At 40.0% G+C, this 18,711-nt stretch overlaps 1 protein-coding gene across 1 annotated transcript in view; it reads left to right on the forward strand.

Moving 5' to 3' along the window:
* Positions 1-15,740: 15,740 nt before the first annotated feature.
* LOC122799823 (dihydropyrimidinase-related protein 3) overlaps positions 15,741-18,711 on the forward strand; it is a 1,038,656-nt gene continuing 1,035,685 nt past the window's right edge. Inside the window, exon 1 of the mRNA XM_044069139.1 lies at positions 15,741-16,581. Coding sequence (XP_043925074.1) covers positions 16,219-16,581 — 363 coding nt within the window. The 5' untranslated portion in view covers positions 15,741-16,218. The remainder of the gene's footprint in view (positions 16,582-18,711) is intronic.

Here is an 18,711-nt window from a genome sequence, read left to right on the forward strand (position 1 = left end):
GCCCCCCATACAGATACCTTTGATACTCAGAGACCCAAATGGTTTAAGGTGTGCAGCTGAGCTTGTAAGGGCCCTAGTGATTATTAGCCTTGTAACAATGTATGAACCTAGAAAGTGTCGTGAAAGTGAAAACAAGCAATATAGGTTTATGGGTGACTACGTTTGCAGATGCAAGCTTGGGGTTATCATTAACTCCCCCTCAGACACTAGCATTTTTCTGGAATGCCTGTCTCTCACTAACAAATGGTACCAAAGCTATGGTCTTAAACTCAATACTAAGAAAGGAATAATTGTACCCTTTCAGATGTCAACCATCCTGGCTAATTACCATGTTGATAATACACCCCTAAGGGTTGACCCAGTGGTCAGGGATCTGGGTATGCACATAGACAGTAGCCTTACTTTCGACCATCATGTGGTTACAGTGGTGAGGAAATAATTTTATGTTGTGCAACTTATAAGTAAGGACATGGCATCTAGGATCAAAGAGGTAATTATCTCACTCTACTCTGCTATTATCAGACCAGTCATAGAGTACAACGCTCCCTTTGGTGTGTACCTGACCAGGAATATGCAACAACTAAAGGTACCTCAAAGGTTCCTTACAAGAAGAATATGAGGTGTAACAAACCTGCCTTACACAGAATGCCTTAAAGCCCTTTACCTCTACTCAGTCTCCTATAGATTGCTGATGGGTTATTTATACCTGGCTTACAAAGCATCTGCAAACCCTACACTAATGAATCTCCTGCATACTTGTAAGTCAAACAGTATCAGAAGTACAAGGTCTAGGGACCTAAATTTTGACTGTGACATGCTAGACAGACAAATATGTGTCCCAGACACTGCCCCTCCTATGGAATAGGCTTCCCATCATTGTGGAGCTGACTTTGTCTATTACCCAATTTAAGCACAAACTAGACCAGTGGATGGGGAATAGGAAATTTACACCAGGCCTGGCACCCATGTCCCTTATGGACAGAGGTAGCTTATAAATGCCTGACCCTCATTATCCTATTTAGATACAGGACATCATTATTTTTCGGGAAAACTTGGTTAGACTTAGAAAGGCTCCCCAGGTTGTTAGCCTACTAACAATCAATGCATCTATGAAAGGAAAGGTCAACTGCTGAATGGGAGCTGAATGAGACTATATAGAAAGAAATACAGAGGAGCAATGCTAGTGACTTAAGAGCACTAATATCTTCCACAACTGTACCAAAATACAGAAATAAGTAAATAAATAAATGAAGTCGTTGTAAGTATGCTGCAGGAAGAAGAGACAATGTTATCTGGCAAAATGCATGGCTGCATGATGATACACATACAAGGAAAGGAAAGTCTCTCATAGATGAAAACTCAGTAAATGAGCCAGGAAACGAGACACAGCTTGTGGAACAATAAGAGTTTCAAACAGCCTCAGATCATGGAAGATATAGCCAGGCATACAACCACCATTTTAAAAAATCTGGAAAATAGGATAGTAGTCCTTAAGTCTAGTGTAGTGTTAAAGAAGGGACAGATTAATACAATCAATGAGAAATGTAGAGAATCAGAGAGAGGAAATCAAAACTGCTGTCAGAATACTCCAGCCTAGATAAAAACTCACATGATAACTATGTACCTTTATCCATACATAACAAGATCAAAGCTACCTTGCAGCCTATAAAAAATAACAGAGTAACAGAAATGATGTACTGGGAAGTTGGTAGAAATGTCAAATGCATTAAACAGAATGAATCAGCTTAAATAAACAGTTACACAAAGTGAGCTAAAGCATGGCAGAGCAAGAGAGTAACGTGTAAAACATCACATCGAAGATGAAGCACAGATAAAGGAATGTACTAAGTAAAAGTCTGTCCCAGTACAAAGAAGGGAGTGAAGTGCCTTAACGTTACTTGCTGGACTGAGGAGTCTAGGAGAAGAATTCTTACCACTGAGAGCCATGCATAGGCAATCACAGTGCTACAGGTGCTTCCAGTGGGGGATTATTGCCAAATGTTGCCACAACTGGAAGAATAATTCTATGTCAAGGAATCTGTGTACCGGCCAAGGTGGGATTTGAATGTTGGGTCTGGCTGAACAATGCTGCTCATCCCTCAGGATCTTAGTTAGAGGAGTCGTGTGTTGTCATGTTCCCAAGTGGCTGCTATGAGGTATGAGCAGCTGCAGCTCTGGGGCAGCCTGAGAGGAGGAGGTTGCACACTCCATTTCTTGTAAAAGGGTCACAGAGAGAAACAGAGAGATATGTGCCTCTCTGGCAGAGAAAGAGGTACTGCAAAGAGCTGCACAGTTTGCAAACTGTAGAGAATAAGACTGAGGACACACTGTCTGGAGTCTGCTAGAAGTGAAACCAAGTATAAAAGTCTTTGCCTCAGAATGTATGGCAAAAAAGACTACAAACAAAAGCTTTTGAATGAACATGGTTTAATGCAGTAATTATATTAACTTTTCATTTTCAAACAGATTAATTTTCTGTAAATAAACAACAACTGAATATAAAGCAGAAGCTTCAGTAGTACTAAGACCTAATGTATATAAATATAGATGTTTTTGTCACACATTTGCTCCACCCCAGTAATACATGGTAACCCTAACCCTGTGAGTGCCTCTAACCATAATGTGCATCTTAACTTTAAAAAGCCTTCCCATAATACTACCACTTCACAAGAGAGCTTGGACACTCACCACACACACACACACACACACACACACACACACTAAATTTAACTCTTAACCTAACTCTAAACAAGCACAGTCGCACACACACACACACACACACACACACACAACATCTATCCAATAACCTAACACTAAAACACACACATTTACACACACAAAATCTATCCCTAACCTAAACCATACACACACACACACACACACACACACACACTAAATTTAACTCTTAACCTAACTCTAAACAAGCACAGTCGCGCACACACACACACACACACACACACACACACACACACACACACACACACACAACATCTATCCAATAACCTAACCCTAAAACACACACATTTACACACACAAAATCTATCCCCTATCCTAACCCTAAAACACACACATTTACACACAGTCTCCCAACCCAAGATGATACCTTTGCTGAACATCCAAAAGTCACACAAACACGTATTTGAGTAAAACATATTTTCACTCAAGCTGTTCCATCACACAAATGAGTGTCAACCACCCATATATTATCTATCTATATATATATATATATATATATATATATATATATATATATATATATATACACACATTGACACACACACACATAAATATATATGTATATATATATATATATATATATATATATAGATATATAGATATATAGATATATAGATATATATATATATATTTAAAATGTATGTGTGTATGTATGCATATATAATATATGTATATATATATATATATGTATATATGCTGACTGCATGTCTTTGGAATGTGGGAGGAAACCGGCGCACCTGGAGAAAACCCAGGTGACTGCAGGAAGGACATGCAGACTCCACACAAAAGGCATCCCAGCCGAGAATTGAACCAGAGAACCTCTTGCTGTGAGGTGACAATGCCAACTGCACTCAAAAAAAATATATATATATATATATATATATATATATTGTCAAAAGATTTTAATACTCTTAACATATACTGGAAGAATCACGCAGCAAAAAGGTAGGCCAAAAAAGAGTTTATTTTACATGCATGGAGACCTGCCACAAAGTTCTTGGTTGTCAGCAGTCTAATTTCTACACACTTTACATGGGTTTTTATACCCTCTTTTGTGCATACACAGCAGCTGGTTACTAGACAAGGAATTTCAGTCAAGGCTATAAATTCACTCACTGGAGCCTTAGATGGTAAAAAGTCAGACACAAGATAAGTTGGTGCCTACATCAAGGTAACATCTATGCACTCCTCCTTGGTCAGAGGTCAGTCCCAAGATAGGCCTGTGCCTGGACCAAAGTAGCATCTGTGCATTCCTTTCTGGTCAGCAAATTCCTTACAAGAAAAACAACTCATTTTAGCTTATTTCTTTGCACACAATGTAGTTTCACATTTTAACCCTTCCTATACAGGATACAAAGATGTTGAACACAAAGATTCTTACTACATTTCCCCCCTCACAACACTTTGTATCCCCTGTAATACATTTTATTCATACAGGTTTTAACACGATTCATTTTCTGTATATTCAGAATAATAAGCTTTAGTTGCATTGGCAGACAATACACTTGATATTATCATTCGGATGCAAGGAATGCAACAACAACCCAACAGTAGGAATATAATGGCACCAACACATACAGCAATTAAGACATTCATAAATACTGTTCCCCAATTTCCAAACCAATTCTGAAAAAAGTCAGTCAATGGATTCTGTCCTGGTTTCGCAAGTTCAGAAACTTGTTGTAAGATCTCCAAATGACTGTCTATATCGTGCTCATTATCGGGAATAAAAGAACAACACTACTCCTGGATAAGAGCTAGTACCTCCTTTTCGCGCTAGGGTGAAATCGGCGCCATCCGATTCTGCAACACTACAGTCCTCATTGCAGTCAGCTCATCCGTCACCAACTCTAGCGCAGAAAAAGTTGCATTGCTCAGAGTTTCTAACAGTTTTGACAGTTTTCTGAGCTCCCAAATAGATTTTACTGTCCCATAGGCTGGAAGAATACCAGCCCAAGAAATGACATCATCGCCCAAGTCCATGTGTGACAGTCCCTTGCTGCTACTGTGGGCCAAATCGTGATGATAGATCCAGGATGCATCAATGTTACCTACGGGATTAACAGGTTTATTCACAGCACGTACATTTCGTATTTTACCTTGGGGAAGAGAAAATGAATGTCTTATAGCTGGTGCCAAATAACCCAAAAACAACTGCCTGACCAATTCCTTGGTAACCATTTGTATGCTTTTTTACCACAGACAAAATAACAGTCATTCACTTTAAGAGTGATATTTACTGGAATAGAATGATTTCCTTTGTCTTGTATCCCTTTAAACAAAAGATCATACACAGATAACATTTTTTCAACAAAACTTGTGACATTAATAAGCCCTGTACTATTAATAAGCACTCTTATAGGCTTGAAACTTGTTGCACAGTGCCCATCTAATGTACAGTTATGAATTATGGTTACATTACATTGACTCCATCCAACCTTAATTTTTCCAGATCTCTGGAAACATACAGTTCCATTCTGACGACCCATGAGGGGTAATGCTATTTTGTCCTTTACGGCTACCTCCGAAGTTTCAAATAGTAAATTGGTCCATGTATCATTTGCCCCCAAAGGGACTGTACCTAACATCAGACCACCATGTACAGTCGGGATAGCTGTGCATATCCAATAATTTGAAACATTAAAAGACAAAGCATATGCATATTTAATAGCCTGATACGTGTTAAAAGGTGGATGCCAAGCTGTATTTTCATCTCTCTTTGTTTGGCTAGTTTCGTGTGAAAATAAAAATGGCCAAAACAGAAAAATAACACTTACAATCACTAATAACAAAATTATTTTACAATGCCTTTGTGGGAAGGGCTGCTCCCTTCCAGTATTTTCCTGCATTGCTACAACAGTCAGAAAAGTTCATACAAAAACAGGATTGCTACTAATCAGTGTTCCTCAGGGGAACTCAAATTCTTTTCCAACTCAAATTTCCTGACAATCTTGCAATGTGTCAGGTGGATCCAAGATGTTCGCTCCTTTATTCGAACTGCTGTGGGTGTCAAAATCAAAACCTGGTATGGACCTTCCCACTTCGGAGAGGCCCACATCTTTCTTTTAACAATTTTAATCCACACCCACTCGCCAGCCTTCACTTCCAGGATCCTGTTGTTCTTCTGATCTGAAAAATAATCATTCGTTAGAGAAGTGTTAGTTTTTGTCAGCATTTTCCTCATGTAATCTGCTATCTCTTCACCCCCCTCACGTTCCGCAGGCAAAAGACCTTGCCACTGCGGGACGTAATAAGGTCTCCCATATAGTAGTTCAAATGGTGTGACCCCTTTTGAAGTGGGAGTGGTACGCATGGACAGAAGTGCCAGAGGTAAGCAGTTTATCCAAGACTGATGCGTCTCGGCCATGAGTTTACGTAACTTGCCTTTGAGAATGCCATTATGGCGTTCAACCAACCCTGCTGACTGTGGGTGGTAGGCACAGTGATGTTTTAAGTCAATCTGAAAAACGGCAGCCAGCTTTTGAATAACTTGGTTTACAAAATGTGTGCCGTTATCAGAATAGATGCGTGTGGGTAGCCCAAAATGAGGGATAATATTATTCGTAAGGGCCTTGGCTACCGACAGGGCATCTGGATGTGTTACTGGAAAAGCTTCAACCCATTTTGTAAAAGCATCAATAATGACTAATACAAATCGCTTTTGTTGAACAGGAGTTAGTTCAATAAAATCCATACAGATTGTGTGAAATGGATACGGAGGCAGCGGGAAAGCTGAAGTGATTCGTACCCCACCACCATGGTATCGTGCACAAAGCAGGCACGATAAACAAAATCGTTTAGCATATGCTATAAAGCCCTTGGTCCAGAAGATTTGCTGGGTCATTTGAACCATAGCAGCAGGGCCCAGATGAGATGGGCCATGTGTCACTAATGAGGCATACCTAAAAAGGTTTGTTGGCAAGACATACTTATCATTTGGACCTACAAAAACTCCTTGCTTCTGAATAGCCCCATATTTAACCCATCGCTGTTTTTCCTGAACTGTACTAAGTTCCTGCATTACTTGTAAAGTTTGTAGATCAAATTTATCTGTAGGATGAAGTTCCTTCTGTGTGGTCTCGAGTGCAAAAGTAGAGGTTAAGGCTACACTTTTTGCAGTTTTGTCAGCTAGTGCATTTCCAAGTGATACTGGATCCTTGGCATTTGTGTGTGCTGCGCACTTACAGATGGCCAATCCCCGTGGCAGTTGGACAGCTTGTAAGAGGCTAAGAATTAAATCCTTGTGGGTTATTTCTTTTCCTGAGGCCGTAACCATTCCCCTATTTTTCCATTGCTGTGCAAAGACATGGACCGTGGAAAAAGCATACTGACTATCTGTGTAGATAGTAACTGCCTTATCCTTGGAAATGATACATGCTCTGGTCAAAGCAATCAATTCAGCCGCTTGTGCGGACAGGTTCCTGGGGAGAGGTTTTGCCTCTAGTACCTTAGTCTCAGTTGTGACTGCATAACCCACTTGTGTAATACCTGCCTCATTCTTACGTGCTGACCCATCTACGAACAGGGTCCAATCTGAATTTGCCAAAGGCTGATCCTTAAGGTCTGGTCTTGGTAAGACATTAGAGTGTATTAAGTCTAAACATACATGAGGGGCACCGTCATCAGCTGTAGGTAACAGCGTGGCTGGATTAAGAGTGGTGCATCGCTCAATGGTCATGTGTGGTTGTGATAGTAACGTTGTCATGCAGGACAAATGTCTGCTAGGAGAGAGAAAGGTAACTTTATCCTGTAGAAGTATTAAAAGGTGAGGTCATGAAACAAAACTAGGGTTGCAGATGCCTGCACGGCCAGTGCAGCTGCGACTACTGCTTGTACACAGTGTGGCAGCGATCGTGCCACTGTGTCCAGTTTACTGGAATAAAAAGCTAATGGTCTCAACTTATCCCCATAAGTTTGCAACAGAACCGATGTCATAAAGCCCTGCTTACAATCTACTGTCTGAACAAAAGGTTTTGTATAGTCAGGGAAGCTAAGTGTTGCAGATCCTGCTATCAGTTGCTTTACCCTAGTAAATGCCTGTATTGCCTTATCTGTCCATTGCAGTGCGTCATGTGCTGCCATGGGAAGTGCAAAAATAAGTTCTGAAAGTGGACTCACTTCCTCTGCATAATTGGGAATCCAACTACGACAAAAGTTAGTTATTCCTAAAAATGACATAATTTCTTTTTTTGTACTGGGCATTGGTGCCTGTAAAATAGCTTCTTTTCTACAGTTATCTAGTTGTCTACCAGCATTTGAAATGGTATAGCCTAGATATCGTACTTCAGTTTTGCAAAATTGTAATTTAGATTTGTTTACCTTATGTCCCTCTTTCGCCAAGAAATGCAATAACCGAATAGTTTCAGACTCACAGACAGCCTCCGTGGGTGCGGCCAGTAAGATGTCGTCCACGTATAGTAGTAGATGACAGCCATGCTCCGGTTGAAACTGTGCCAGGTTTGTTGACATTTCTTGCGAAAAGATCGTAGGGCTCTCACAATATCCCTGCGGCAGTCTTGTGTAGGTGTACCGCTTGCTCATGAACGTAAAAGCGAACCAAAACCTACTAACTTCCTGTAGAGGGATGGAAAAAAAATGCGTTACTGATATCAATGACAGAAAAATACTTATCTGTGGGAAGGATATCATTTAACAAAACAGATGGATCTGGGACCATAGGAGCCCTTGGTACCACAGCAGCATTCACAGCCTGTAGATCCTGTACCATTCTCCAGGTCCCATCCGGTTTCCTTACTGGGAACAAGGGTGTGTTACACGGTGAATCTGTGCATGGAATTAAAACCCCAGCTTGTAATAGAGCCGTGATCACTGGTAGAAAGCCTTCTTCTGCCTTTTTACTTAACGGATACTGACGCTTGTGAGGTCTAAAATCGGATTTTGGAGTTATTTTAACCTGTCCTGCTGTTTTTATTAGCCCAATGTCATGTTGCCTGCGGGACCATAAGGAGTCTGGCACTGATTGTAACTTTAATTCTTCCTGCGGGGTTAGGAGATAGTCAGAATGGCCCTCCCCCGGGTGGCGTTAGCCTGTCTTCACGGAGGTGCACTGTTGGTCTAGCCTGGGTGACCCAATTTAGTCTTTGTACCTGAACTCCTTTACATGCCAAGTGTTCCGGCGTCATTTTAGCCCATTCAGTAACTTTCCTCCCCACCAGATACCATGCCATTTGTTCTTCCCTTGTTACAGAGACATGTGCAATAGAATTATATATATATATTTACGTATTATATATATATGTGTGTGTGTGTGTGTATACATTTCTAGCACTGTTAGAAATTCAAATTGTTTTTTCTTTGACTGTGGAATCATTAGTGATGTTTGAACTATGGTGGTATTGTTAAAATGTGCAAATAATCAAACTGCAGTGGTATGTGCATTAGCAGGCAGGAACCACTATGTGACTAGCTATCAGGTGTCCTTGTATTGTGGGTAGTATATAGCTCACTAATACAGTTAGCAATGGTATTTACTGATGGCAGCAGAAGAAACACGTTTACCTACAAAAATCATTCCCTTTGGTGCCATGGCTTGTTAATGAAGGAAGTAATTAAGATTTAACTTCCATTACTTATGAAGATGCTATGGTATTTTGTGGAAATAAAGGCATTTCCTTAATTTTTATGTAATGGTCATTGGCCATGTGTGTGTGTGTGTGTGTGTGTGTGTGTGTGTGTGTGTGTGTATGTGTATGTGTATGTGTATGTGTATGTATATGTATATATATATATATATATATATATATATATATATATATATATACAGAGAGAGAGAGAGATGTGTGTGTGTGTGTGTGTGTGTGTGTGTGTGTGTGTGTGTATGTTTGAGTGTGTGTGTGTGTTTGCATATATATATATATATATATATATATATATATATATATATATATATTTGTGTGTGTATATGGTACAGAATATCAAAATGTTTGCCCGGGAGCAGAAAACTGCAAATGCACGTAATACCAATTGCTCATGTGGGTGAATGCATGAATATTGACTAATGTGGTGAGTATGCACCTAAGTAAGGGTTATATATAGGTATGAGATGGGTTTAGATACTGGTAAACAAAACTGAGAAATAAACAAAATGAGAGTGATTATATGAGATATGAAATCACTGACAATGCCAAAGTGTACACAGGTGGTGATTTCTTTCATTAGGGAGATTTCTCTCTTCTTTGTGCTCGTACAACTGTGAGGTTGGTACATCTACTTTTGGTAAGTGTGTGGAGCTCACCTCTCTGCTGAAAACACTTTGACCTTTGTCAGTATGTAGGTCATGCCACAATTGATAGTTCATCAGAAATGAAAAAATCCCATCTGTCCACAGTTTAAATACGAAACCTTGTCACCTGACTCAAGAAAGCATAACTGTAAAACATTATACTTAATTAAAACACCATACATATTGAAAATATGAACCAAAGAAACATGACAAAAATATAAAAATTGCATCACAATTCCTGATAAATGTGTATAACTATTTGAATTAATAAACTAATAAATTGCATTTAAAGTCATGATTTTCAGTTCTGATGAAGTCCTGTGATTTTAAAGGCTCATAGCGCTCAACTGAATAAACCTGGTGAAATATAGCATTGCATTATTGTCATTACATTTTCCTAGGCATTTGATATAAATCTGTTGTGAAATTTTCAGTGTTTATGATTGCTACTCCAAGATTGCTGATTTGGCTTTGTTTAGTGTGTAGGTCAGTTTATTCCATGTTTTGTGTTACATCGCTTTCTGTGGTCACGTTTTTGTGCTGTAAGATTTTTTTTTTTTTGTCATTTTTACATTTTGGACTTTTGTAGTTCAATCTTTGATGGCATAATCATCATGTCATTATATATATATATATATATATATATATATATATATATGGGTCCATGTTAGATCCACGAAAACCCACATTACCGATGACCAGATCACAGAGACGAGATTGCTGACACCACACATCCCCGACAATGGTGTGTAATGCGGAATGGGATGTATTCCCATTTCCGCAATGTGGTGCAATCTCGGAATTGGTATATTGCAGAGGGGTGCAGGGTGGCTTGCCCCCTGCTATACACATTTCTGTTTATTTTTTAACTGTATATACATGTCAAGCAGAGCGCCTCTTTGGCCCTCTTCAAAAGGAACCTTGATGATTTGATGGGAGATGGGAAATTCACCCCAGCGAACATGTCAGTCGCCCTGCTAGACAAGGTCCAGGGAAGTAAATACTGTGGGAAGAAATAGCCAGGGAATTGTTATGGCTAGGCTTGTATAGGCCCTAGGGCCAATAGCCTAGTACCAATCTATGAACCTATAACGGAAACGGGAATAAATTCTGTTCCGTAATACATCTACTTACCTTTGTCGGGGATGTGTGGTGTCGGCAATCTCGTCTCAGTGATCCGGTCGTCGATAATGTGGGTTTTTGTGGATCTGACATGGATCCAAATATATATATATATATATATATATATATATATATAGATACACACACACACACACACACGCACACTTTAGTTTGGATGTTATTTGGGATATTTTGCAGGGACCCTAATGTTTGTGGACATCAGGCTTAATTTTGAGCTCTGTGTTTTTAATGTACAGCCAATCAATCCTCTTATAGCAAATGAATCTGCTTATGCTGTACTGACTAGGTCAAAAAAGGCCAAAACATGCATGTTTACAGCTGAGAGTTGGCTTCATTGGCCTAAATGTTGACATAAATACTTAAAAAGTAAAATGTCATGACTATTCAGAGGCCATGTAGCTGAAATACAGTTATGTCCTTAAGGGGTTATTTGCATATATCCCATGGAACTCTGGAGGTTTAAGGTATTACTAAGTGAAGACTCGAGATTGACTAGGTCTTTCTTGCAGTTTGTACTGAATGGTTTGTGTGACGTTTTTACCCTTTTAATGTTATTTGGGGTATTTTGCAGTAACACTAATGTTTATGGAGATCAGGCTGATTTTTAAGCTCTGCATTTCTAAAGTATAGCCAAACAGTCCACTTATGTTGTCCTAATTAGGTTAGAAACAGACTGAAACATCAATATTTACACCAAGGTGTTTTGCTTTATTAACTTGAATGTACCCATAAAGGCTTAAAAGTAAAAAGTCATGTAGCTAAAATACTGTTATGTCCTTAAGCAGTCATTTGAATATATCCTCTGGCCTGCCACTACATGAGGTTAAAGGTATTACATGGTGAACAGTCTAGCCTGCCTAGGTCTTTCTTGCAATTTTTATTGAATGTTTTGCCTGTATGATCTTCTCTCCCTTCAGTTTGTATCTACAGATAACTAGATAGATATAAACATCTATAAATGGATATACTTATATCTACACACACACACACATACACGTATATAAATATACACATATTGGCAGACATTTATGTTATAGATACAGATCTATATAGGATATAGACATTTCAGCAAAATATCCTTTCATTAAAGTAAGGAAAAGCCAGAACAGCCAATCAGAAAACAGTTGATCAAACTGTACCATCTTTTTCTGAGTGAAGTCAGGGTATGGCATGGTGTGGGAAATTTGCTCTTTCCCCACTGTAGTGCATTCTCAAAGTTGGAATATATATTTTGCAGTGAGTGTGAAAGGTAAAAGGGGGATTGCCTCCCTGCAAAGAAAAACAGATGTTTTATTTTTTTGTTGTTGTTTTCTCATTCAAGATCAGGCATGAGCGGCAGCCTGCCCGAGCTATCATTAGTAGTGAGTGGCACAGTGACACAGGGAGAGGCATTGTCTCCTCACAACAAGAAATTATTTGGTTTGGCTCTTTGCTTTGTTCTCTTCTACATAGAGTCTGCACATCCTCCCTGTGTTCACATAGATTTTCAAAGTATGTTGTAATTGGATTGGTGACTAAATTGTCTGTATGTGGTGTGTGAGAGAGAGAGTATGTGCGTTTGTGTGTGTCTGTATGTGGCGTGAGAGAGAGAGAGAGAGAGTATATGTGTGTGTGTGTGTGTGTGTGTGTGTGTGTGTGTGGGTGTGTGTGGGTGTGTGTGTGTCTTATGTGTAAGGGATATGAAATGAAGATCTGGCATTCTACTTCTATTTGTTACTTGTCTAGCAAACTCTGTAGATGGCAATGTAGCTTTTTATAAATTCCCTATATGAGTTGGATGAAACTTAACAGCAATAGATGACTGATGTACTTCATTACATCATGCTCAGTGTCTTCACCTGTAACTTAGGTATATTGCCATTCCTGGTGCATTTCATAGGATCATAGGAAGCTACTAAGCTTATGGTCCAAGGGCCCTTACAAGCATAGCAAAGTTCTACCTTTATTTCCATGATCAGTACCTAATGCCCCTGTCTAAGAGGGACACAGGTGGAACCCCCAGGGTGAATTTATGACTATCCATCCAATCATCCAGATTTCATTTGAAGAGGAGAAATGAGGTGCTCTGTTTGACATGAAGTAGGAGTCTGTTCCAAAAGTGTTGTAACCTCTGGGAGACAAATCTGTCCCTCTAGCAGGTTCTATTAATGACACAAACCAAGTTAAGGTTTTTAGAGCAAGTAATCCGTCTACCATTTGACTTACAGATATGCAGCATTTCCAATAATATAGTAAATAATAAAGAAAATAATAAATGTCTCCCTCTGCACTGCAAAGCTGTATTTCAACTTTCCTAGTCAATTGTAATTAAATAATGAAATAAAATCAAATATATTGTCGAAATAGAACATGACATATTGCTTTGTTTCCCTGTAATGTACCTAGTCCTCTTTCTGACATACTGGCTTTCTCTGAAGGCTCATGCAAGCCACAGACATCATAGTTATCCTATAATAGACCTTTTTCCCTGAGCTTCCTCTGAAAATGGGATCTGTTCAGGCAAGTGCACATGTTAATAAACTGAAGTAAGAAAACTATACAGAAATAAATTAAACTAAAGCACTATATAGCTCATGTGGCTACCTAACCTTCACTGCTCTGTAATCTTGGAACAGACAAAAAGGATTTGGGCAGGAGGAGGGGTAAAATCTGTTATATTCCATCCTTTAGCAAATCCCCATGGTGTAACAGAGTAATGTGTACAGATGGCTTCCACTATGAGTGATCAAAAGGAAATGCATCAGTGAGTGAAATCCCCAAACTACATTCACTGAAAAAAGCCGAAAAACTCAAAAGTGTTTTTTAGGGGCAAGCCCTCTGCACCCCTCCACACCCCACAAATTTATATATACCACCTTCATGGTAGCAGTCTCTCTATAAAGGGGAAATTCCCCCCCAAAAAGGGAATCACTTCCAACAAAACTTGCTGACAGTGATTTCCTATAGAGGAACTCCAGTAATCGATGGTTTGAAGCTCAGGCAGTTGAAGCTCAAGCATTTAGTCGTCATCCACCACTAGGTTATCCATACCCGCATGAGCTCCCCACCTATTTATCTAATTCAGAATCCATGCCTAGCATATGCATTGTCTCCTTTCCTGCTTGTGCTGGAAAAAGGTCTGCACTACACTATATTTGTTTAGTCAGGCCCACATTCCCTTGAATCATATGCTAATCCTATGTATTTCACTTTCTACTTGACACCTGTTTAATGGCATCCTTATTTACAGCAGCCCTACCCACATCAATACCTGACTGGATCCCTATATCTCAATCTCTCAAGGCAAGAATTTTGAACAAAACCAAAAATAATGTCGGAGGGGGAGGCAAAAGCCAAAAATTAGAGACAATGCTTAAATACTGCTTTTATAAACTTGGTTAACAGAGTAGTAAGCTTTACATTAGCATGTACTTCCTGAAGGATATGAAGTCTGAAACTCCAGTGTTTAGCATTATTTAGTGACTGCAGTCCTCAATGATTTGCCATGCAGCCATTTATTTTATGAGGAGCAGACCAAAAATATAAAGCAAAGGTCTGGACATTCTGCGAAATTTTGGACAGTTAAGAGGTATGCAGGATTCCCCATCCCCAAATCTGTGTACTTTTTTTCAGCAATTCAAAGCTCTGCTGGTTGCAACTGGCTAGTCAACTAGCAACATTTTTATCTTTATTCTTTACCAAAAGCCCATGCCCACCAGGCTCTTTGGAGGTTTACTTAACAGAACCCCTTTTTAAAAGAAGTCATCTGGGGGGGGGGGGGCAAGATATAAAGGCACATTAAAGTAAGGCATTATTCACCATTTACGGGCAGTGAAAGCACATTTAATTCTGTTTTGTTTTACGACCTATTTCATCCACCATATGAAACATATTATACTTTTCGGTGCTCCCCGCATTTAAATTCCCTTTCTTTTTGTAACAGGCCGTAGCATAATTTTAGGAAGCAGACGCAATCTTTCATACTAGCTTGTTAAGAAATATGATGTTATTACTGCAGTGATGTTCCTACCCAAGAGGAGGCCTCCAATTGCAGCTTGTCAAAAAAAAAAAAACTGCCTTTTAAGAGAAAGAATGTTACAATTCTGCCATCCACCTAAACTACAGTAAGGAGTATCCTTTGAACAAGAGCATTACATGTATGTTTAGTTCGTCAGCATTCCTTTTGGTCCTGTGCGCTACCATGCACAGTATTTCAGAAGTTAAACTTATTTCAAAGGAGATAAATATTAATAATAACAGGCCTACTACTAATACTCGTAATAATAACGTGCCCAGATAAATGGAATCCATTTTGGTATAACTTCAAATATTTGCAAGTTTATCTGCTCAACATGTGTGTGCTGTGAGGAAGTTGGGTGATACCGTATAGAAAAGAATAATTTTGCGGAAAGGAAAAAAAAAGGAGAAAGAAGGATACAGTCCAGGGGGTGGCATTTATATTCTGTTTCCAGATTAACATATACAATGATTTTACAATCCCTAATAAACTGGCAACTTTCCCGTTAGTTATTTATTCCGTTTATTAGTGATGATGCGGTCATATCTGGACAGCTGCTTCTGGTTTATCTTTATTACAGCCTAACAAAAGAATGCTGGGCTCAGGTCTTCTGTCGGTCAGAAAGAATGCAGCAGTCTTCGGGAGAATAACCAGCTGGAAAAACTGTAGAGAAACCAGAAGGGACAAACTGCAACACAGACGTCTGCTGTCTACTTAGGCAGGCAACTACCGTGTTGAAGACTAGAACCTATGATTTACGGATGAAGGGCACCACTCTCTCGTTAAATTCACAACAGCCTGATCCTTAGTGGCTGCAGCTGCTCCCTTGAGGGATTTAAACAGTATTGCAGGCTCTGAGCACCTCGTAAAAACGCATCTGTGACTTAACGGCTAGCTAGGACCATCAGCACGGACAGCAGTAGCTCTGCATCTGCCAGTGTGACTCGCACCGCGTCTGTATAAGCAGTAACGCCCGACACTGCCTCCTCTGGTGTCAGCCTGTCAACTCCGGCTAAGCACACTGCCTCCGCCTTCTCACTGCCTCGCCGAAACCAAACCAGCCCCACTCCAGCCTCCACTCCTCGCTGTAAGCAGAGCCATGTCTACCAGCAGCGGCAGGACTTTGGACCGGGACGACGATCTACCAGTCTACTTGGCCAGACCGGGCACAACCGATCAGATCCCCAGGCAGAAGTATGGAGGCATGTTCTGCAATGTGGAGGGTGCATTCGAAAGCAAGACCATCGACTTTGATGCTCTCAGTGTGGGAAGGAGGGGTGCCAAAACCAATCGGAGCAGCACTGGCAAAACTGAAAAGTTGCAAGACCAAGGTAACAGCAGTCCTGCTGCATCAAACACCGGCAAAGACCGACCGCTGGACAGCCTCTCAGAAAATAATCCTGGCGTGGAAATTAAAACTGCATCTGGCAAAGAAGTACTGCAGAATCTGGATGACAGTAAGGTAAGCGCCCTCTCTCTGTCGTGAAAAATTCAGATATTAAAACAGTCTCTGTAGCACGTACAAAACTCTCAAGTTCAGCTTCTAAGTACACTAATTCGCTCTAGCTGCAGTCAGATAACACGGATTACATCCAATTGTCTCTGCAGCTGTTCGCTCTTGGGCCTCAAGTCTTTGGTACAATCTAATTTCCAGAGTCTTTCTCATATTACGCCTTGCAAAGTTTGCTGTCTTTACTGCTACAAACTATAGGGCTGTGCTTGGCATTGCCCAGGTAGCTGGTGTGCTGTTTCAGGAATGGTGTAATGTGGCTTTCAGTAGCTGGTAAAATTTTAACTGCAGCACATCTTTATGATGAGGATCTAATTTAGGTGTTTAAGCTGTTGTACATAATATGTGAGTTCATCTGAAATAAGAAGCTTCTGTTTAGTCATCTGATGCATGGTTTTAACAAGCAAACATGTACGTAATGCATGCGGAACGTTTTGGGTGCTTAACTAGGTAGGAACTTGGCTCATCTTGGAATTTTTCCTCATTGAGATTCACCTCCTTTTGTTCCGGTTTCCACTGGATATTATGAGGGAGTTCTAACTTTTTTGCATTTCACCTTTCTAAAACTATTTTCGGTTGGCTGGTTGTATTTTGTATGAAAACAACTGTGGCGAAGCTCTTTGTTTTGCATAACTGATGTAGTGGTGAAGACCTGGACCAGCCAGTGAAGTAACAATCCAACTCCCGGACCCTTTCTTGTTTGGGTAGTTGTTACGAGTAGTTACATAAAAGTGTTCCTAACCTGGAATCTGAGCTGATTCACACTGATGTAGTGTGTCTCACATCAAGAAGGAAGCCTGGCCTTAAACTGTAATTGTCATTTGCAAAGATCTGCCCGACCAAATGAGAGTGTTTATTGTTAATTTGTGGAACAGCCTAAAAGTTTCATTACTTCAGTAAACAAACACAGCAGCGCCTACATGCATATAATCAACGATGTGGAGTTACTTTTCCTTTAATAGATTTCCCTATAAAATACTTAAAATGGTTTCTCAGTTTTGGATTTAGACTGTTGGTATTCATCAGGTGCTATACCTCGCAACCCCTTGATTCAAGAAATCTGGGCAAAGCCTAAAATAATGGGGGCACAGAGGCTCAAAAATAGGGACATGTTTTAAATATTGCACTTATAAACTTACTAACGTACCAGGATTTGTGCTAGCATGCACTGCATTTTCTGAAAGATATGAAGTCTGAAACTCGGATCAGTTTTCTGAAAGATACGAAGTCTGAAACTCTGATCTGTCTACAACCCGTTTTCCAATTTCTGCATCGGTGTCACTTCAACAGTGATAATCATATACATCCAAGGTTTTCACTGCTGGGTGGTAGCCCTAGTGCGGTAATTCTTCAACGTCAGACACTCGCACGCACGCTCATACCTATGGCCCATTTAGTGCGGCCAGTCCACCTACTGCGTATGTTTGGAATGTGGGAGGAAACCGGAACACCCAAACCCCCCAACGTGAACGCATGGATGATTTGCAATTGAGATTCGAATCGGGGAACCTCTTGAGGCGACAATGCTTTCTGCTGTGCCACTGTGTTGCCCAATGTATATTATTATTTAGTGACTTCAGTCCTAAGTGATTTGCTAGAAAATGACAGACTTTATGAAGAACAGACCAAAAACGTAAGGAAAAATAGGACATTCTGCGAAAATCTGGACAGTTGAGAGGTATTTGTGCTCTGGTAAAGGGTATGGGAGAGGAGAAAGATGCAAAGAATTCTTCCTAAATGAACACAATCCAGTATTAACGGATACCCGCACAATACAATGTGAGATGGGTGTGGTGGTGGTGATGATGGTGGAGTTTACACACCACACAGATCCGGTGCAGATTACCAAAAGCTGTTTCATTCAAAAGCATGTAAAAAAAAGCCCGTTATGGAAACTACGTGCAGTTTATGAATTTTTTTTTCTGAGTGGAGCAAGCCCTTGCAGGCCCACATCTTCACCCTTGCAGTCCCCAAAGTAATATAGTAATCTCTGAGGTTTCTGCCCCTTGGAGCATGGACGAACTCTTTCTGCAGTGACCTCTTTTGCTGGAAGTTTTTTTTTTTGCAAAGTGTTATTTTTTA

This window comes from Protopterus annectens, chromosome 4.part0, assembly GCF_019279795.1.
Source record: "Protopterus annectens isolate FY-2018-M chromosome 4.part0, PAN1.0, whole genome shotgun sequence".
Classification (NCBI taxonomy): Eukaryota; Metazoa; Chordata; order Ceratodontiformes; family Protopteridae; genus Protopterus; species Protopterus annectens.